Here is a 23,221-nt window from a genome sequence, read left to right as displayed (position 1 = left end):
ATTTTACGGAGATCATCATATACATCCTCCAGCCATCTAAGCTCCTTCGTTGATGTCGATTTCCATTCAATCCATCCATCTGAGGCTGATTTCTGGTTTCTGAACAATTTAGTTTTTAGGGTGTGAGGTTGTTAGCCTCATGCCCAACCTCCAACCTGGATGACCAGGATATCCCTGTTTGTCTGCCTCCTACTCCTTTACCTGTCAAGCATGGGTGACCCTACCAGTAGCTATGCTACTGCTGCATAGCTCTCAGAGTCTGAGGAGCATTCAAACTCCACCACCATGATAAGGTGGAGACACCATCGGTGGGGACACACTCAAACTAGGGAACCATAAAGGGGTCAATTTTATGGCATTTGCTTTTGTAATCTATATAAATGATCTCCCTCCTACATTAAACACCTCAGCAATACCCATAATATTTGCTGAAGACATAAGTGTCATAATTTCTAGTAAAAATTTATATGACTTCTGCATACTGTCAAATAAAGATCTTTTTCAAAATAGCAAATGGTTTCCTGCAGACAAGCTGTTCCTCAATCTAAATAAAATAAATGTAATAAAATTTACAACAAAAAACTCACCACAATAGCCATTATATATAGGACATAATGATAAATATATAGAAGAGGTAGCAGATACAAAATTCCTTGGCTTACAAATTAATAATCATTTAAACTGGAAAACCCATTTCAATCAGTTTGTTCCAAAGCTACGTTAAGCATCTTATGCAGTTAGATCTATGTATGTTGCATATCAGCTACACTGACACTCTCAGATCAATCTGTTTTACTTACTTTCTCTCTTTAATGAAGTATGAAATAATTTTCTGGGGTAATTCATCTATAGTAAAAAGGTACCCTGAGATGTGCATGTTCTTCCTCAGTCTCTCCAGAGAAATGCTGTGATATTGCTTCAAATAAGGCCATGACCCCTTCCATCCATGTTCTTTCCAGCTCAGTATTCATCCCACCATTCAACACTACAAAGTCTTATCTGCTGACAGGGTCATTAAGTAAACCAAGAATAATATAAAAAATATGTATAATTATCCTTTGAAATTAGGCATGTGAAACATGACATGGAGGGAAGTCCTTATCATACCAGCAATGAATAGATCTGTAAGACCACTTTTAATGTTCAAAAGTCACAAATTTGACAATGGTGTGATAATGTGAAGTCAGCCTGACAATAACCTGACAGGGGGTACTTATACTAACTAAACCAGCTTCACAGAGCATAGTCCCCCAAAAGCAACAGAAATTCAACTTGCCAAGCAATTCCTGGCCTTTTATGCATGGAAGGAAAGACCAGTACCATGTTCATAAGAGTCTGCCAATGGACTTCACCAAAGGCCAGATGAATCCAATAAACATACTCACCCTATACAAAATCTGCTTTAATATTATCTTCTCTTCCATGCATAGGTCTCCTATGTTGTCTCTCTCCCTTCAAGTTTTCCAACTAAAATGTTATTATGCATTTCTCACCTAACCCCAGAAATGCTACATTTCTTTCCCATCTCATCATCTTTGGTTTTATCATCCTAATAATGCCCTGCATTGCCTAAATGCATCACAGACTATAAACCAAGAGGGAGAAGGGGTGTGGAAAGACCTAGAGAGAGGTGTAAAGCTGGAACAGGCCTGAAGGCCTTTGCTTTCAGGTTGATGATGATGTTCATTGAAGGTTCTTACTGTGAAATTTTGTATGTCTTCTTATACTTGTGAAAAACGTCCATAGAAATAAGTTACAAATTGTATAATAATCAGAACTGCACAAATTTCTGTTAATGTGGAAGCTTCCTCCAAAAATTTGGAACTGTAATAAAAACATAAAATACCTCAGGTGAGAAATTTGCTCATTTGTATTAACAGAACAACAGAAACATCAACTCAAATAATAGCCGCCTAGTTTGGCAAAGAGGAAAATTCCAATTTAACTCTGCTAGGATGTGCAGAGAATGATGACAAGATGGTCCAATGTGAGAGGGGAGGGAATGAGATAAAGATATGAAAAGGAAAGAAGAAGAAGAAAGAAATGTCTTTGCTCTTCATCTTTGAGCGATCATGCAGCAGAAGTAATATAATAGGAAGAAAACTGTAGGCATCATGGTGATCTAGCATCTGAGATTTATCCAGGTGTGCTAATTATTAAACTATAATTTCTGCTAGCCACTGAGGACATATTTATGGGTGCACATGAAGGGTCTATGTTGAAACACTGCACTTACTTGTTGCACACTGCTTACAAGGTACTTAGAATGAGTCTGTAAATCTAGGGCACAATCAAGGACGTGCATGGTGCAGTAGTCAACGACGACGAAGAAACTTTCCAGAAGAGAACGGCAGACCCTGTACCAAATCAAATCTTCCTCAGCAAGGACCAGAATGGACTGAATCCTCTTCACAAGGTAAAAATAACAAAAACTCATAGAATTCTCCTTTCAGACATAACACGAACCACATGAATATGTGCTGTTCCTTTCAAGCCCAGGGAACCAAGGCTACACAACTAATAATACAAATAGGATAGTATAGACCACACAGCAAAGCATACCACATAAACTAAACAATACAACAACAGTAACAATCAACATCCTGGTAATAAGAAAGAAGATAAATTTGTTCTCAAGAAAGAGTTAACACAAATGAATCTACCCAGTAAGAGAAGAATCAGACAAAAAGATGTATGGTCTACTGCAGCAATAGAAACTAAGCTGAATACATCACATGACACTCTTAAAGTAATTTTAAAAGTTAGTAAAATTAGTTTTTAATTTTTAACTTTTAGTTCATATATCTCTTGTATTTAAATTATAAATACGAGTATGAATACAAGCTTTACAATTTAATAATGAAAATGTGTAAATCATCACACCTGAGAATTATCCTATAAGGGTCAAAACATGTAGTGGAACATAAGCTAATAAATTATAGTTGTGTTGATGGTGGAATCTGTATTATTAGTTATATTCATGCAACAGGATGCAGACATTAAAAACACAATGCTACATAAATGTTTGCCAGGAACCATCCAAAGCCACTGTTTGGTCACATTAGTATTTATTTTCTTTCACAACTTCTTGCACACTTCTTTGAATTTTATCTTATACACAGAAACAAATTTCACTGACATGTCTGTCAAACTTTACTGGAAGTTTGGAAAGTTCCTAATTTTATACGTCCCACCAGCAACAAGAAATATGTCTATTGCATGTAGGGCATATACTCCTCTGATACTCATGCTGTGCAGCTTACAAGGGTCTTTAATGGAATCTAACTGTAATGAACTTGAATTAAAATACACTCCCCCACGCCACATCTGATAATAAATAATGTATTACCTCCTTTACATCACATCTGTATAATTTATTTATGGGACTATTTTCAATCAGCAGGGGAGTTTGTACTTCTTAACTCATTTCGCCACATGACTTATAACAGCCATCAGCTACTCCATCTAGTATAACTATTCTTAATTTCTCCCAGGATAGTTCTGTCTGTATAGCAATAGGCAAGGGCTGGACGAGCGGGGTTCAACTCCCAGTATGGGCAAGAGATTTTTCTCTTCTCCACAACCTCTAGACTGGCTCTGGGGCCCATCCAGCCTCCTATTAAATGGGAAAGAGGAACTATTTCTCCGCGGGTAAAGTGGCCAGTGCATGAAGCTGACCACTCACACCCATTTGGTATCATGGCCAAGAATTGTGGAGATATACCAACATTCTCCACATATCTTCATCTTGCTTAATTAGTTAAGCACAGGAATAATTTTACCTTTACATTGCATGTTATTCCAGTTTTTTAAAGTCATCGTTTTTCTTATTTCTAGTGGGGTGGAACTAAGTCCCTTGTACTGTGGCCACTTCTGGCCTATTGTACCAGCCCCAGATGATATGTGAGGGTGATTGTGGAGCAATTGGTGGAATGATGATTGGCAGGGGAAACCGAAGTACTCGGAGAAAACCTCAACAGCGCCACTTTGTCCACAACAAATCCCACTTGATAAAACCCGGGATCAAACACAGGCCGCCGCAGTGGGAAGCCAGCGACTAACCCCTTGAGCTAAGACATCGTTCATAAATAATCACTTAAACAATACTTGAGTCGAAAGGACAGAGTACTTTGTAAGCAATTTAAACTCTGCATTCACAGGTCAGCCACCTAACAAATATTACCAAGAAAGCGAGGGACACCACTACATGAAATATTCCTACCACCAATGGCACTCCTTCCTTAGGGCGCCAACTTTAAAAATCACAGTTATGTCTCAGCTAAATGAAATGTCTGAAACAGAAACTTCCATGCCCATTATTGCTGTTACAACACAATATTTAAAACATACATAAAACTGTTCATTTCACAGCAGTGATTATGAAGAATGCCGTTGTCTGGGATGTGGCACCATGTAGGTCTTCTGTGAACCGACGTTTTGAAGGAACGTATCATCTCCATCTTCAGGGTAGAAAAATCCGTGAGCGAGGAACCAGCATGAGCAGATGGCTGCAGATCTACACAGAGCCACATCCCAGAGGACGGCATTTGTGGTAATATAAAATGGACTGGCTAACAGCCCCATGTTCACCCACCACAGGCAGCAGGGTTGGGCCGTGAAGGGATGGTTGAGAGCATCATACAGCGCAACCCGCATGCTGTTGCCACTACAGACAATGAAGGAAGAATGCCACTGCATTATGCAGCTGCTGCTAAAGATGGAGGTCACATCTACAATCTGCTAGTTGAGGCTGGAGCTGATGAGAATGCTCTAGACAGTGTGAGTACCTCATCTGTACTTAAGAGATGTTACATAAATACATTTATATAAGCTGCAACCATTATCTGACATCAAATGGAATGAAACAATGATTATGTATTGTAAAGCAGTGGGAATAAGCAGTTCTAATTATGGTATTTGTCTGGATTGACTGAGGGAGGCCACGAAAATTTGTGGATATAATCCTAGAAAGTTAGTGAACATAATTAAATAAAGCCAAATGTATTTCTTGTGGTTCTGTTATTATTTCCTAAAAGATTTTTTAATCATTTTTGAAGCTTCGCTATTAACAGATTTCAGAAAATAAAATATTAAGATGAATTTATTCACAATCTTATGGAAACAAATATCAATCCCATAATTGTTCTTAATCAGATGGCTACTAAATTACTAATTCGTGTTGACAGATCATATACTGAGAATAACACACCAATTGCAATTTTGGTATTTTGTACGAATCTTATAATTTTAAGTTAATTTTTTAATGTTTTGAAATATATGGACAACAGTTCATGGTCTTGAAATAATATGAAGATTACTGACAATCCCCAGTGACAGTAACCTGTGTTCTGGCAAGTACATTCTGAATAAAAGACAAGTATTTTAGTTTCTTAGCCAGCTGGAAAATTGCAACAGATGTCTACTTAGAATGGATGTATCTGCTGAGATAGTCCAGTCAGTAAACTGGCTGCTCATAGGCCCTTGTGTTCGTATAACAGGAAGAAAACCATAATTGACTTACATAAAGAATCTCGGTGCAAATAGTAGAATACTTATATCTGAAACTTTTCCATGTCCTTATTACTTATAATTTTACTACATATTATTCAGAAGGTCCATATAGGAAATTCAAATGATTCAAATAGATCCAAACAGTGACTGCAATTAACCACATGTGTTTCTAGTGGGCAAAACTGAATAGGAAGCTGTTTCCTTGAAACAAAACAATCATAGACATTCTATTAAAAATATATGGTAGCATATACAGCAGATCATGTGTTTATTAGGATCAATTCATGTGATCTTGTTGCCACCAGAGAGGAAAGCCACCAAGTTACTATCGAACCAAGCCTGGAGAACTGGACCTAAAAAATCTGCAGGTGATCCCAGATGCCCCTCGAACTGCTACCATCTTCCCACCTGCTTGGGACTGGAGGCTACTCAACAACATGACCTATGACTTCGGCCCAATACCTATTGACAGCGACTTGAGATACAATGGGGAAAAGTCTCCTGAAAGGGTGAAGGTTGTATTGTGAATATTTAATTATATTCTAGATACTTTTACTGTATTATTCTCTAGAGCAAAGTGGATGATATGGTTGAGGGAAGTGGAAGGGGGACCCTCAGGAAGAAAGAGAGGTGTTGTCTCAAACAAGCCCATTTCAGAGCTCCTCTGATTTTCAAATTAGTTTATAAAAAGTGAGAGAAATTGTTACTCATGTTTGATTTATACCTATGCCATTCTTTGCAATTTTGAGTACCTCATTGAACATGATGTTCACTTACTGTTGATTTGCTTCATGGGGGGTGGAGTCCAACTGGGTCCACTCGACACGGTGGCCACTGATTGGCCTATTGGAGCCTGCCCCAGGTGATTATGATGACGGAGAATTTGATGGAATGAAGATTGGCAGGGGATACCGAAGTGATCTGAGAAAACCCGCCCCAGCGTCACTTTGTCCACCACAAATCCCACTTGACCAGACCCGGGATCAAACCCAGGCCACCATGGTGGGAAGCCAGTGACTACCACTTGAGCTATGGCATGGCCTATTAATTGTTGATACAGATGTACTATTGATAGCTGTTGAACAGCACTGCAGAGATATGTCAGATATTTCTTCTTTCATTTTGTCATCTGTAAGTCATATTGAAAACATAATTAAATGAAAATTATTAGCTATTAATAATTTGATAATATGATGAGCCATTTATGAGAGCAATTTAAATTAAGCTTAATATAAAGTACATAATAATGTTGCCTGTTCTTTAATATGAATGTGAAACTTGGTCTCTGACTCTGAGAGATGTACGCTGATCACAGCATTCTCAAAAAGTGTGTTTGTATCTAAGACACAGGAAGTAACTGAAAGCTTGAAGAAATTGTGTCAGGAGGAGATTCATCTGTATTGCTGTAATGATTAAATTATGAATAAGGTATGCAGGACATGTGGAATGCATGAGGAAATGAAAAATGCATGCAAAATTTTGGTCTGAAAACTTGAAGGGATGAAAATACCTTAGAATTTCCAAGTATATTCTGGAGAATGTTATTAATGTAATATAATATTAATATTAATTCTAAGAGAAAGATGTTGCAAAGTTGGAAACTGAACTGAATAGACTTAAAATAAGAACCTGTAGCATGTTATTTATTATTGTGATAAAAATTAGGTTTCCTACCATCAGGCAGTAGCCACTAAAACAAGTCACTGTACTATGGAGGTATTCAGTTTCAGAAATCATAATATTAAGACCACTATCTCTTGAAATATGATGTCATGTATTCGTCTAGAAAAGTATTAATGTTTTGGATGAATTAGCTGCCTCCATTTACCTTGAAGATGGAAGTAGCAGGTACCTCCAAAACATTGATACCTTTCTCCCATACTACTCAGCACCAAACCCTGACCAACAATTATCTTCATATGCAGCACCATGAGAACTTCAACTCTTGCACATATAAAGCTAATTGGATACAATATTTTGGTTCCATGTAGAAACAAAAGAGCATGTCCAACATGGCTAGAACAGCAGCAGAAGCAGCAGCAGCTGTGGTAAGTCTCCAAAACGTTGATAACTCTCTACAAATCTAAATGGTGTCACATCCAAGAAGATTGTAATCTTGATATTCACTGGCATGAGAACCAAAAACCTTGCACGTGTTTAAGTTCTTGTTCCATACATGTAAACAGACACAAATGCTGCTGATGATACATGATGTGGTCTGCTATTAACAGATATTTTGTGATTCACTTTGTATATGTATATTTTACAACTTCTTTATTACAAGAAGTTGTATATTATAACACAACAGGATGCATGAAATGAAAATTATATATGTATACTTCTTTCACAATCCAAAGCAGATGAATATTTCTGTGCTTGTTGACAGAAAATACCAGTATCAGTGGCTGCAGAAGTTCCAGATCTTAACAGCAGATCAGCAACCCCAACTGCAGGACATAAGGGGCCAGAGCCACCAGATGATGAGGATGAAGGCGTAGGAGAGGAGGGAGATCATGATGAGGAATACAGGAGGCAAACAGAAGAGGTAGACATGTGTTGTTCTTTAAAACACTAATAATATAACACCTACTGAGAATTCAATAGGAAGTCTCATCATTTACTAAATAAACTTTCAGAGTATTAAAGTCCCTGGACTTCTCCCTTATTCCTAGCTAGTTCTGAATATTATTGAATGAAGTGATGAGGCTAATATTTACCACTATCTCCCATGAATAATAGGCACAAATAATCAATCATGAACTGTCTCCTTTATATATATCACACTGCACTTCACATATTCATATCAAAATATTATCAGTAATCACAGAAAAGCTGGGAGTCAGGATAGCTCACTTGCTGTAGTTGTGGGTTATGGCCGGAAAGCTGGAGTTCGAATCCTGACAGGAGTAAAATTTTTCTCTTCTCCACAATGTTCAGACAAGCTCAGAGGACCACCCAGCCTTCTATCTAATGGGTATCAGTGCCAATTTCCTCTTGTGTAAAGTAGCTGGTGGGGCGGGGGTCAGTCTGACCACTCACCTAAATCTAATGCCGAGGTCAAGAGTGGTGGAGGTATACCTCCACTACCCCAATATTGTGATGGTATAGTGTTTAATTAATTAAGCATGGGGACAAATTTACTTTCTTTACTCATGGAATAGAAACAAAAGCCTGTTTGTTCATTTGTAATCTATTACAAATCATATGTTAATGTGTTAACATGTTAATGCTCAATAATTTGTTGCTATAGTAACCTGAAAGTGGGGACTGGTTAAGTGGGATTTGTGGTGGACAAAGTGGCGCTTGGGGCAGGTTTTCTCAGAGTACTTCAGTTTCCCCTGCCAATCTTCATTCCACCAAATTCTCCATCATCATAATCACCCAGGGCAGGCTACAATAGGCCAATCAGTGACTGCTGTGCCAAGTGGACCAAGTTGGACTCTACCACCACTAAGCGAATTTAAGAAAAAACCTGAAGGTGTATATGACATGATAATCATGCATTTATAGAACTCTTTAGGATATATGGAGTGAAATCAAAGGATAGGAATGATAAAATTTAATACAGTAAGGTCTTCAGAACCTTGTCCTGTGTCCTGTAATATTCCTTTTATAAGAGGCAATGTAATCTGTAATCTGCTGGGACCAAAGGTTGTTCCAGGAGTGGACAAAGAGAATATTTCCAAAGGCTTTTTGAATCTGATCATTTATTGGTGTCTCAATAGGAGAGAAACATTTCATGAAACCTGAAGTGTTTCTTTCAGGACAATTTCCCAGTTGAATAAAATCTCTATTGCTTGTTGTTTCAATAAATGTTTAAGGACATAAACCAAATTACAAATGAAACGTTGTGAATTTCAGGAGGGGGAGGAGGAGAATGCTAAGGGAACAGAAATGGAAGCTCTGCAGAAAGATAACAAAGGTGAAGGAGAAAATGAAGAAGTAAGAGGCGAAGAAATTGATAGATGGGAGAGACAAGATGATGAAATGGAGGCTACTGAAGAAGATGGGGAGGAAGATGCAGGAATGGGTGAGGAAGAAGAAGAAGAGATAGGCCAAGAAGTTCATGAAAGACGTGATGTAATCGATCATGATGTTAATGCAGCACCACCAGAGGAAGATGAGGAAGTGAAACGACTTATTGAAGCAGGAAATATGGAGCAGCTGGCAAATCTGGTGCTAAATGGAGAGGGACATCGTCTTATAGGACAGACATCTGATGATCCCGATCTTCAGGGATTCCTCAACAATGTTCCAGCATACATGGTAAGTTTCTGATCAATCATCTAAAGTTCAACAACTTCACTGTGTAATGCAGTAAAATTAATGATCCCATACTGTGCATTGCATGCTAAAATATGATGTATAAATGACACTTAGATTAACTGGTTAGATAGCGTCAGAATGCAGCGGATTTAAATGGAGCCGTAAACATATGATAATTCTCCCATGTATCATAAATACCATCTTTTTGTCTTTTGACTGCTGTTCCTGTTTTATAAGGGTCATTGGATAAAAGTCTCTAAACTTTTCCTTCCCACAATACTTCCATTTTCAGTTTCTTGCTGACTCATTACTCTTTTCCTGATGTGTTGCAGTACCTGGCTATACAATTTTATTCTGGATTATCATATTGTCTTAGTTACCCATATCTGATGCATTCTAATAACTTTCCCTAACCACTAAAATCATCATCTTCCTAGGATCCATATCAGGGGTTTTATGTAATTATCTCACTTCTTGGTTAGTTCTAATTTTCCAAACTCTTGTTCAGTTACTGGTCTGTAATTGGTTACAGTTATTCATCTTCCCTACATGACACAAGAATGATATTATTCAATTGTGTGGTCATTTATTAATTACTCACAATGTTATTATTATGCACTGGATGCTAAGTTCCTAGGTCATATAATAGATAAATCAGTATATCCAATCAAACCATTGCAAGAGGATGGTACAGTGTAGAAATGGTTCATAAACATTTCTTAATACTGCAATATAAAATTTACTCAAGAATGTTATTTTATAGGGGAAGATTCGTGCAGTTCACGAAGCAGCTCAAGAGGGCCACTTGAGGGACCTACAAGCTGCCCTGGACAGACGTAAATTTGCAATTGCCCGTGATGGTTCAAATTCAATGGGATCTACACCTCTCCATGTGGCCATCCTGTTTGGTCATACAGCTATAATCCGGTACCTAGCTGGACGATTTACAGAGACTTTACAGGCTCGAGACAACAGTGATCGCACTCCTTTGCACTATGCAGCCACAATGGCAGACAATGGACACTATTACAACTTACTGCTCAAACTGGGTGCCGACCCTACACTCAAAGATAATGTAAGTTCTAACAATTGAATTCGGTTTATTGCTCTTTTCATAGACTGTGCAAATTGTTTCCTGTACCAGACTCAAAATAATATTTTCATTATAGTCTTCCTTTAGTCTCTGTTCTCTAGGTAGGCCACTTTATCCAATGGAGAAGTGGGCACCTGCTCAGGGACCTCACCACACAAAATTTTCATTCCACTTTGGAACAATAAACTTATTTTTCTTCTTAATTTTTATTTACAGAATTAAAAAAATCAATGGCTATTTCTGCTTCTACTTTTGGTTCACACACCTGGGCTTCAGACACATAAAGGACAAATAAAGTGTTTGGGTGTGGGGTGACTGGTATATTCAGCATTTCATATTTCAGATTTCAATGTATAAAATGTTAAGTTTGAATTCTTGTGTTCGGTTTTTACTCAGGTCTGTCTGGTAGAGTTAGGATGGTGTGTCTTTTCAGTCTCTGTGTAGTTTAGCTATTGTCTAGTAGGTTCACTTCTAGTGAATTAGTGNTAGTGAGAGTGAGAGAAGAAGACAGATAAGTGTACGCACTGCAAGACGGATTAAATAAATCATGAATTTGTGTTTCTTTAATTTTCTTGAGCATTTTGTATTCCACAGTTTTATTTCACTGAACACTTTGCTCTTTTGTAAGATCTACATGGATCCTTATGCAAAAATTAAAGTGAATATGTGAAAATAGGTTTTCCTGACTTTGCATTGGTTTTCTGTGAAAGTTTTCTCAAATAACTGGCAGATTCATGTAGCTGGCATACTACATTTCCCATGCATGCTGAATAATCTGGAAATTGCTGCATTTCTTTTCAATACCTAAATTAAATTCCATTTACTCTGCAGCTAGATAACACTGCAGAGTACTACATGAAGAACCCTGGCATTCTCACTCATCAAGATCTGCTGGAGGAGTATGGTGTATCAGGAGAGGTCGCTAATAACATGCTTGAAGACAAAGGTAAGATATTTCAGTGCTTTTCACTTCACTGCTGGCTGTTACTTAGGTTGCATATGAACCCTTTCATTGTTCACAAGACAATGTCAGCCCATAGTGGACTTTCTTCACCTGGGTCCTCAGCACTTCATACGATTTCTGCAAGGATCTCCCACACCCACCCACCCCACCAGCGCCCATGTGAGCGCACGTAATTGTTCTTCAAAACTTTCGATGGACAGTGCCAGTAACAGGCACTTACAAGCACAGTGACGAACATTCTGATACTGTAAAAGGTGGGGGGGATTTCATCACTAGCAAAGTGACTATCAGCATTTCAAAAATAGCTCTACTATATGAAGCTATATGGAAATGTATATTACAGTCACATATAATACAATGCTCTAGACCTGTATTTCAGGTGGAGGGGGCTCTCTGTTCGAATCTCCACTGGGACATAGCTATCTTGACTGGTTTTAACAGCCCTCAGACAAATAATGCCTCAATTAGACCATGACTTCCCCCTCTTAAATCGTTTCTAGTTCATCAAATATCCTACCATTCAATACTATTTAACCTCAATACTGTGACGGTGTCATAAAATAATCCCCCAAAAGAACATCCGCACAAGAACAGTATTGTCAGTTACATATAAGTTACATTCATGATAGATTCTCATGGTTCAGGGAACCTCAACATCTCACAACCTTATGGGCCTCCATGGCCTGTTACAGGGATACTTTCACTTTATTTCTTTTTTACATTGAATATTATAACTTGGGAACAGGTTAGTAAGGTGACTAATAACTAGACATCCTCAGAGTCACTACATTATTCTTTACGTTTGCAGATGTCAATGTAAAAGAAAAATAGGATATAACTCACCAAAATACGTGATTTTCAATTTCAGATTTTATTTTGAATATAGTTGTAATTAGTTACTTAAATATGGCACTAGTGTAACACAGTGAACCTAAGGATGAGTACAGAATTTTCTGTCTTCTGGGTTGCAATGTTGTGTAGTCTGGTAGATATTTGCCAACTTCTGGAGGAGCCTGCTGCTTCCATCTTCAGGGCAGAAAAGTAAAGTTCTGATGACAGTGAATGTGACTATTACTGCCATCTGAGATGAAATGCCACGATGTCTGGTAGATATCTATCAATGTCTCAGAGGAACCTGTTACCTCTATCATTAGGGTAAAAGAGCAGAGTTGTGATTCAGAGAATCTAGCTTGCTGCATCTTCTACCTGAAGCTGGAGAAAGCAGTTTTTACTAAAACACTAATAAACTGCTACAAGATTATGCAGCATCACATCCCAGGCAATAGTAATCTTCACAATCACTAATATGAGTGCCTCAAATCTCATAGTGGATGATAAGTTACTATTGTTGCCAACACTCACCTACCATACTCACTTTGACAATGAAAACATGAAGATGGAGGCAGCATATGCCTCCAGAATGTTGTCAGCACTACCCAAATCAACCCAGTGCAAAGATTCAAGAGCAGAATCAACTTCAACAGTAAACCACATGAATTCATAGCATCAGTAACTAATTATCACCATTATGTGTGAAGGCAATATGCGTTTCTACATATTTAAAAGAACCGGAGGCTAGAGTAAGAATACATGTAGAGCCATGCCATAGCTCAAGCGGTTAGTCGCTGGCTTCCCACTGCGGCGGCCCGGGTTCGATCCCCGGTCTGGTCAAGTGGAATTTATGGTGGACAAAGTGGTGCTGGGGCAGGTTTTCTCTGAGTACTTCGGTTCCCCTGCCAGTCTTCATTCCACCAATTGCTCCACAATCACCCTCACCTATCATCTGGGTCTGGTACAATAGGCAAGAATTGGCCGCAGTACAAGGGACTTAGTCCCACCCCACTAGGAAAAAAGTAAAGCTATCCCTGTAACAGGCCGTGAAGGCCCATAGGGTTGTGAGATGTTGAGGGTCCTACATTATCTAGACAATCAGCTCAAAGATGGCGGTAAGGTTGTCAGCCTTACGTGCTGGCCGCACTTTACTCCCCAGGAAAATTATTTATTTAATTCCTGGTACTCATTTCTGTTAGAGACTGAGTGAACCCCAGGGCCATAGTGCGGCCAGAAGGATCAGGTCAATTGGAAAAAATCCAACGACCTCATCGGGACTTGAACCCGTGACCTTCCAACTTGTAGCATAGTGCCACCCCACTAGCAATAAAAAAAAAGAATACATGGAGTTGGTTAATATATGTAATTTGTATTAGGACAAGGCCAGGCTATCTTTACTGAGGATTTCGTAGTTTTACTCATTCTATACATTAACATTTTTGAATAGTACTCCAAATTATGTGACACCTGTTTCTTTCCAAACCCCTGCTTAATCATTCGTCATAATTGTCTTGTCACCTCAACTTCTGTGGTGGATTACCATCATCATCAACATCAATTTTATCATTAATCCTGTTATTGCTGTTATTGTTTTTATTGTTATTTTTGAAAGTGTAATAAACCAAGGAAGACACATATAAACACATATTACTGCATGCTGTACACCAGATGCCCATTTTATTAAAGAAGGTACATATGCTCGAAAATGTTCCCACAATGTGAAGCACCATAACGAGACCCCAGTTTTTCCATTGTCCCCATGTTACAAGTGGAGATGTGTTTTTACAAATGTTTTTGTCCACATTTATAACAAAAACAAATTTTGTAATCAGCAATAACTATAGTAGGTACACAAAAATATACTTATTAGGAATTCCTAACAACTTAAACTTTATTTTATGATGATGGGAAAATCACAACCCTTATATCAAAAATGGAATGCTTGACCTGGGTAGTAGGAGATTAAATTATATTTGTTAAAAATGGAAGGAGTAATGTCCAAAAAAACTGATACTTATAAAAAGATAACTTTTTGTCTGAATTTAAAATCTTTCACACAGTGCTGTTTTATAATAACGATATTTGCAACAGAATCAATAAAAGAGCAAATGCTGAACTGTTCTCAGTATTTTTGCTCCACATGTTTCGGTCCTATTAGATAATTATGTGATGGTAGTTATACTAATGGCCAAAGGTTAATTATTCAAGTTTTAATAGGCGAAATTAATACAGACGTTTCTGTAGGATGCAATGCCATAGCTACATAATTTTTTAAGGAGTTCATACTGTGCTGTTCTGCATTGTGACACTGTGTATTCTTGTACATTTTGACCAAGCTGGTTGTGTGGCAGATACAATCTAGACTCATATTAAGAAAGTGTTTGTTTCAAATCTCAGCTGTGGCACTCACTATCCTGACTAGAGTGTTGTGTGCTTTTCCTCAGTCCTTCCATGCAAATGCTGGGATAGTATGTCAATTAGGCCATGTCTGCTACCTTACAAATCCTTCCCAGCTTATCAGAGTCATCCTTCCATCTGAGGCATCATACAGTCTAGATTCTGACAGCATCATAAAACAACCCATTGAACAAAGAGAACCCAGTCAAACCAACATTTTGAAGAAAATAATTCCTCCCTTTGTAGGGCACTCCAAAACGTTTGTATTTATGAAACAGATGCATGGTATCACAATACAGAACATCACAGTATGACTGCAGTATGGAGTGAGAAGTATGAATGTATGCCTCTTAGATGAATGAACCTATTGAAATTGGTGATGTTAAAATTAGACTCAATTAGACTATTATATGAATGTGGTTGAGAAAGTTTGAGTGGTAAAATTCTAAATGTTTGCCATTATTTGCAATATTTGAATGCAGTTCCAAATGACACCGTCTCTGCAAGACGTGACATTGATGATCCAGAAATACTTGATACATTGGAACGGTGCTATGAACTTGTACGTGAAGAAACCTCGACCAATGGGCAGCTGATGTCAGGAACATTGCTACAGCGTTACCTGAAACGACCAGTGTTTGAAAAGTTGAAGATGCGGCTAACAAGAATGGACCACAATCTCTTGGATGTAATCTGGCCAGGGGCCAAGGAAATCCCTGAAGACAATGATGCTGACCTAGATGAAGAACTAGAGGAAGTAATTCAAAGAAATGGAGGCGTGACTGCTCCAGATTATGAGTCTTACACCGTATTTAGTGACCTGCTTGTACCATTAATCAAAGATTTGCATGGTTTGCTTGTAAACTATGATCTTAACCCACAACCTAAGTCGCTATTTTTCTTGGAGGAAGAAGAAGAGGATGAGAATGAAGATCAAGAAATCAGAAAGAGAAAGGGACATATTGGTGAAATTATTATTGATCCGTCTGGTAAACACATCAAGTCTGGAAGAATTGAGTGCTGCAGAAATGTGGCTGAGTATCAGTTACCTTCAGACTTGAGTTTTGCACAACTTGAGGCTTTAGAGAGGGATCTGGTGAGTTCTTTTGAAGACTGTGACAGAAGAGAAACTACAAACAATGATGAACAAGAGGAAGAAAAATCATATTACTCCATGGCTGAAGTGTTAGAGGAAAACTCTGAAATTAAAGATAAACTTAATGCTTCAAATTTGTTGGTGTTGTTGACTGATGCTCAAGAAAATGAAGAAAACCTTTTACATGGTCATCACTGGCCACATGGGAGGGGTGTGTTTCTCATGAAGGATGGAAACATGGCCATCTGGGTCAATGTACAGGAACACCTTCGTGTAGTGTCATCCACACCGAAAGGTAACCCAAGCAGTTTGGGCAAGGCATATGATCGCATTGCACACTTGATGATGGATCTGGAAACAATGTTTGAATTCAAGACAGACCCTCTACTTGGGTATTTAACCGCATGTCCATCTGCCTTGGGGAACACCCTTCACATTTATTTGACTGCACATCTGCCTAAGTTGGGACAGGAAGCAGATAAACTACATCGTTTATGCTCAGCGCGAGGACTGAACATAAAAAAGAAACCAAGAGGAGAAGATATGTTTAACATATGGAATCAACAAAGTTTAAGTATAACAGAGCATCAGACACTGAAAGATTTTGCAACAGCAGCTTCCAACATTATGCAGCTAGAGAGAAGCCATCCCAGGAAATCCAAAAACTAAAGGGCTGCTTGATTTTTAATGTAAATTATGAGTACCTTCCTTTCTATCTGAGCATCAGATTTCACTGAAAAAGAATCAGGCTCTTGATAAATGTATCAGAGATAGTAGAACATTTACACTCTTCAAATGAGTGAGTTCTACACCTTTTGAGGGCTTCAAACTGCATGAAGCATTGTATGCTGAAGAGTTATACCACATATTTTATTGACACAGGTATTAGACTTCAGTTGCAAGCATTATATCTGTGGTGCCTAGTTTTGGTATTCATTTGTCTTCACCCAGACTGCAGGATATCTTTGCTACAGCCTTACCACCAAGTATACAACCAATTGTTGGCATTGGGTATATCAAAATAGATGTATAACATGGCGGAGATAAGACAATATATGATTTGATCAGCAAGGTGGTAACAAATCCTGAGGAAGGAGTATCCTTAATATCTAACTTGTGCTGAGTAATGGAGAGATTGCATTGTTGGTTTAAGACTGCATCATGAAAAACGATGAAAAGTATGGTTAAATGTTTACTGTATGCTGATTATTCATGAACCTGAGGCCGGACAGAGGCAGAGATATATGTTCAGAACTACTTAAGTACAACTATGATTGCTAGTACTACCACTACTACTACTACTACTACTACTACTACTACTACTACTACTACTATGCAATTCGATCTGTTGAAAGTGATCAGTCTTAAGGTATTACATTTCATGGGTGCTGTACTTTAACCTTATGATTGCCAAGTCACTATTTTCGATTGTCAGAGTTATGTATCTTTATTGTAAAATATATACACAAAATCCCTCTAAGAAATTCAAGTATAGGTTAGAAATTCCCTCTAAGCCTTTCTTGAACATATTAAACAGAAGTAACATATTTCCTCTGTTTAATTAATTATGCATCACAGAATGAAGATGTATGACGGGTGTGTAAGTATAGTTCCTACATTAACCTTGACACTAGATGGAGGTGTGTGATCAGTTTCATGTCTTTGCCTCATTATCTCTGAGACAATAGACCCTGGTACCCATTGGATCCTGGGATAAGTGGATCCAAGGGCCGGTCTGGACATTGTTAAGAAGAGAAAAATTTCTTGTCTCTGCTGGGAATCGAATCATATTATTCAGCCATTCAGCCCATAGCCTAGTCCTTATACTGAGTGAGCCATCCTGGTTCCTTCTTGAAAATATATTGTGGTTCAGATGAAATGTCAACTGTCACATGCTGTTGGATACAAATATTTTTGTGAAGGTCTAAATTTTTGGTACTTGGCATTTGCATGGTTAAAGTCTGCAGGCGGCATAATCTGAGGCATTCAGAAAGTTGGGACAAAATATATGCTACAAGAATAAGTTTTGTGTTAGATTTACAATTTTCAAAAGATGATTAAAATGTATGTAATTACAACTGTAATACTGCTGGGACCTAAAGTTGTGGCTACCTATTTAAGAAGTTTAATTTATAATTGCCTAAAGCAGAGTTTCTCAACCTGGTCTGGGGTTCCCCAGTGGCAGGACTTAACAGTTGGTTATGTGGGAAGTGAGGCCTAGAAAATATTAATTAATTCAGCTACACAAAATATTCTCTGTATACCAGGATTTTTTTTCTCTATGATATGAATTATTTTCCTGTAATATACCTTAAATACATATTGAGTAATGTTACTCATGGTTACTCCTAATAGAATTTAATTTTTTTATATAATTATAGTAATAAATTATGTTATAAAATACTGTCATAATTTCTACTTTTTTACTACTTGTTTACTACAACACAAACATGCACATGATTGTAAAATTACAATTCTTGGAAGAAGAGAAGCATTGTTTTTTATAGGATGGGATTATGGTCATTTGACAAAATGACTGATGGGATATTAAGATGCAAAAGTTTGAGAATCACTAGCCTAAAGCTTTAGATCCATGAATGTTATTGGCTGTGTTTGATGTACTCAATGCAGTCACACTTCAGAGATCTCTTATTTGAACTTTGTCACACATTAAAGTCATTCAAGATTAGCTCATCCTACTGCATTCAGCCATTTGGGACCAAATAGGGAATGTAGGGTTCACATAGCAGTGAAAATTAAGGCCATGGTCTTCTGAAACCTGACACTATATAGTTCAGTAGATAGGAACTAATGTTTGGAGAAACCTGCAGTATGCACCATCAGGGAAGAAGAGTAAACCTACGTTCACATCTTACCATGCAAATGGAGACAGAGGGTTCCTATGAAACGTTGGTGTCTATCTATAAAACTATATTTTGTGACAGTCCAGAACACCATAATCTTACAAGCAAATACCCTTAAGAATACATTATGTTTTTACTAGCTTTTCTATATTTAGATTTGATAAGGGTACTACTCTGTCTGAGTGACTGTATTACTTGTAAAGTAAGATTATTCTTAGTTCTTAACATATAAATATGTGGCCCGAAAGTTCATCAAGATTATGCAAAAAATTTGGTAATTTTATGGCTATAAGTATGGGTGTTCTATCAGTAACAGGCAGTTACATGATCAAATAACTCAATATGTTGAATTACAGTAAAATAACTTCACATGTAAAGAATGAACATTAATCTCACTAGCATGAAGAATGAAAAGCAATGAGTGAGGTTGTTAAAATCACATTTCATTTTACTCAGTGTGATCTATCATTCTACATACAAACACACGTGGAGTTTATTATGGTATGTGTGTGAGTAATGTTACCAAACACTTTTTATACTTTTGCAAAACAACTGAAGTTACAACTACAGATACTTTTCCAAATCAGTACTCAAGTTATGGAAGAGTATAGCATATAACTTTTTATTTATTCTTAGTATTCTCTGCTAATTAAGTATGTTGCAATTTCAGTGTACAGACTTGTTACTAAGAATGTATATAATATGGGCTTCTTTAACTATATCTGTTAATGAAAATGGTTACACAGAGATATTGCATGAAGATTATATAAATCAAAAGAATCCATTGAACATATGAAGGGGTCAGGTATAGCCAAAAATATTAAAAAAGCAGTGTCATTTCTTAATGATAATTTGGAGCTAGTAGAGGTAAAAAAAATGGCCATACAGATGTGTTTGATGTCAAGCAACGTCATAAACATTTTAGTCATGACCGAGCTGTCCAACTTGCTCCCACTACCTGTGATTGTGATGCCCCCGAGAGTACTCTTCGATTCCCTCAAAAGAAGTTAATACTTTCATGCTCTTTAAGCAAAGTGGTGAATCATGTTGAAGAAATCCCAGGAAAAGTGTTAGGTTTGGTATGTAGCATTGCAATATAACACTTAAACAATATATTAGAATCTTATGAATCCAGTTCTTATTTGTATCCTTGTGGTTCATGAATTTGATCATTGTAATGCTAATATTTATATTGGTATACTGCAAAATATATATTTTATAATGTAGCCTGTAGGTAGGTACTTTATGTACAATTTTGCATTGTGATGTTGGGCAGCCCTGAGTTACATATGCTTTTAGCTCTTACTTACCTTTTGTTGTTAATCATATGGATTGTAAATATAAAATTCACAAATGTCTGAGTAGTTGCCCAGACTACTGTTTAAGTGTTCTTGTGTTAGCACTTGGCTGCAGTTTAATCTAAATCTATTATCTAAGTCTTAATATCTAATCAAGCATTTATAGCACTTAATATAACACAGATATCCCCTGATGTACATATGTAATATTTTCATTACAAAGAGTGGTTGCACAGCTCAGAATGATTGCTATTCCTTTGGTTTCACTGAATTTCATTTTCATTAACAAACTACTAATATTTAACTTTAATAATATTCATTTCAGATGTATATGAACCCAAATTTTCTTGTTTTATATAAATAAACTGCATTGTTTGTAGTCCTTAAAAATCTTATGCAGTTGTGTTAATGCACAATTTGCATAAATCAAAGTATACCTGTACTTGAATTTTGAAATATTTAACAATTTAAATATAATTTTTCACTTTAGATCACATGGTGATTTAAAATATACCAAATTATAGTCAACAGTCAGTGTTTCCAGTTTCTGAGATAGTGTCTGGCTAATATTTTAGAAGCAAACATTATTTAATATTATTGTAGCTGTACCCAACTACAGTATGATCCACAAATATTAACCACATTTCAGCCACAGAATTTAAATGTCGCGGGTTCAAGTCCTGATGATGTAATTGGATTATTTCAATTGACCTAATCCTTCCAGCAGCACTATGGCCCTGGGGTCGACTCAGCCTCTAACAGAAATGAGTACCAGGAATTAATTAAATAATTTTCTTGGGAGTAAAGCACGGCCGGTGCGTAAGGCACACAATCTTACCGTCATCTTTGAGCTGATTGTCTAGATAATGTGGGACCCTTAAAGGCTCACAACCCTATGGGCCTTCATGGCCTGGTACAGGGATAGCTTTACTTTTTTTTTATTACTGATATTTGCTAGGAACTAAATGCATGGGATCTGAGGTTCTTATGGTAGTGATTATTAAGATTTTGGTTTCCTGGGATGTGACATTGTTTTGTTTTGTGTGTATGTACCCAATTTTCTGCTCCCTCTACAGCGTTGAATATTCTTTGGAAGTGTTAGTACCTATGTAACAAATTAGATCTCTTAATATTCACTGATGTGAGAACCTCAAATCTCATGGAGTTTACCAGACCCCTTCATTTCTGTAGCTAGTTTTTAAGTCACTTAAATTTGCCCCATTTCAAATGTGTTGGGTTGATGTGCACTGTTCTGTATGAATACGTATTTTATATGTAACTTTTTATATGAGACATCTGTTGTAAGAGTGTACTTTTACTTGTTAGCATTATATTAAAATAGAATTAAATAAACCGTACATACAAGTTAAATGTAGTCATTGAATAACTTTCTCATTTGTAGAGCATTTAGATAAGAAGATAAGTCAAGATCATAAGCCATCACTCATCATAATCTGTAGATATGAAGCTGGATTCCACTTTCCTTTTCGTATATGATAACCCCTTGAACACAGATATAAGCTTAAGTTCTGGTTCTCATAGTGGTCAAAATTAAGCTTATGAACTTCTGTGATATGAGGCTGTGTAATCTGGTAGCTAGGCACCAATATTTCTGAGAAAATAGCTGCTTCTTTCTTCTGGGTAGAAGAAACAGTTGGGTGGGGAAAATATTTACATAGGAAAGCAGGGCTCCAGGTGAGACTATGATCGAGCCAATGGGACTTGGTGGTCCTAATTAAGGCTGTCTCATTAATGGGGGTGAGGAATCAGTGATCCCAAAGTGGCTGGTTTTTAATTGGAGGTTTTCAATGGACTACACAACATTATAGTCCAGAAGATAGAAATCATCATAACTACTGCTATGAGAACCTCAAATCCTAGAACTGTTTACTAGACAGTGAAGCTGTCACTCTAGTTTTGTGGAATGAGTTCCTCTAAAGGATCCTGAAGTTAATTCTTGCATCTGTATAATGATGAGTTTTAAATTTGTTTCTAGTTTCCTACACGTAACCTTCCTAACTTCATGATGATTGTTTTTTTTTAGAAGTTTGCAATAAATATCACTATAATGAAACAACAGAAAAACTCCCATGGCTCAAACCTTTACATATTTTCCTTGAGATGTTACCGAGTCCAACTTGAGACTAGCTACACAGGTTGCCAATTTACTCCTGAATCACCAGATCCCCCTTTCCAGACATAAGACAAAGAGTGTAATATGTTGGGCTGCAGAATCAAGATGATTTAACTAACCCTGCATACCAAGCACTAATTTTCTTTTTGTGTGTGTGACAGCCTGCTCCAGCATTTCTCAGGTGGAATCCATAGATTGCCAGTTGGTGTTACATTACATATTAGTGTAATACATGTTCAAAATTCAGTGAAAAATCTCGTCATTTGTTGCATTGGCTTTCATATTGTTAACTTCACTTCCATTCTCATATGTTCCTTTACAGTCCTACATAATAATAAATGATATGTTGAGTCTGATATTTAACGGCATCACCCATGAATAACACGCACAAATGGCCAATCATAAACCGTCTCATTTATGTAATAGACTACACTTCACACATCCATATAAAATATTATCCAAAGAAACCTCAGAAACACTCCAAGTGAGAAAGAGATCATTGTCTTCTACAATGTATAAACAATCTTCATTTTATCAAAAATATGGAAGGCATATATTTAAAAAGAAAACATCCAGTTGAAAATGAGATTTGAGGATCTCATAGTGATGAATATTAAGATTATTATTTTCTGGTGTGTGACACCATGAAGTCTGGTAGCCTTAAGACGGAGGTTGCAGGTTCCTTTAAAAGATTTGCTACCTGTCTAACAGACTATACTGTCACATGCAAGAAAATTATAATTTTAATCCAACTGGAAAATTCCCCT

General features: G+C 37.1%; 1 protein-coding gene across 2 annotated transcripts in view; it reads left to right on the top strand.

Annotated features, from left to right (window-relative positions):
- The first annotated feature begins 2,281 nt into the window (after positions 1-2,281).
- LOC111871344 overlaps positions 2,282-23,221 on the top strand; it is a 33,753-nt gene continuing 12,813 nt past the window's right edge. The window contains exons 1-8 of one of the 2 annotated variants that reach the window (XM_023864376.2): positions 2,282-2,416; positions 4,600-4,779; positions 5,817-6,026; positions 7,503-7,559; positions 7,898-8,056; positions 9,373-9,777; positions 10,541-10,852; positions 11,702-11,816. In XM_023864376.2, coding sequence (XP_023720144.1) covers positions 4,624-4,779; positions 5,817-6,026; positions 7,503-7,559; positions 7,898-8,056; positions 9,373-9,777; positions 10,541-10,852; positions 11,702-11,816 — 1,414 coding nt within the window. In that variant the 5' untranslated portion in view covers positions 2,282-2,416; positions 4,600-4,623. The remainder of the gene's footprint in view (positions 2,417-4,599; positions 4,780-5,816; positions 6,027-7,502; positions 7,560-7,897; positions 8,057-9,372; positions 9,778-10,540; positions 10,853-11,701; positions 11,817-23,221) is intronic. The other variant, XM_023864377.2, reaches the window with a different exon arrangement.

This window comes from Cryptotermes secundus, unplaced genomic scaffold (assembly GCF_002891405.2).
Source record: "Cryptotermes secundus unplaced genomic scaffold, Csec_1.0 scaffold3240, whole genome shotgun sequence".
Classification (NCBI taxonomy): Eukaryota; Metazoa; Arthropoda; class Insecta; order Blattodea; family Kalotermitidae; genus Cryptotermes; species Cryptotermes secundus.
This window is presented reverse-complemented; position numbering and strand designations above follow the sequence as displayed.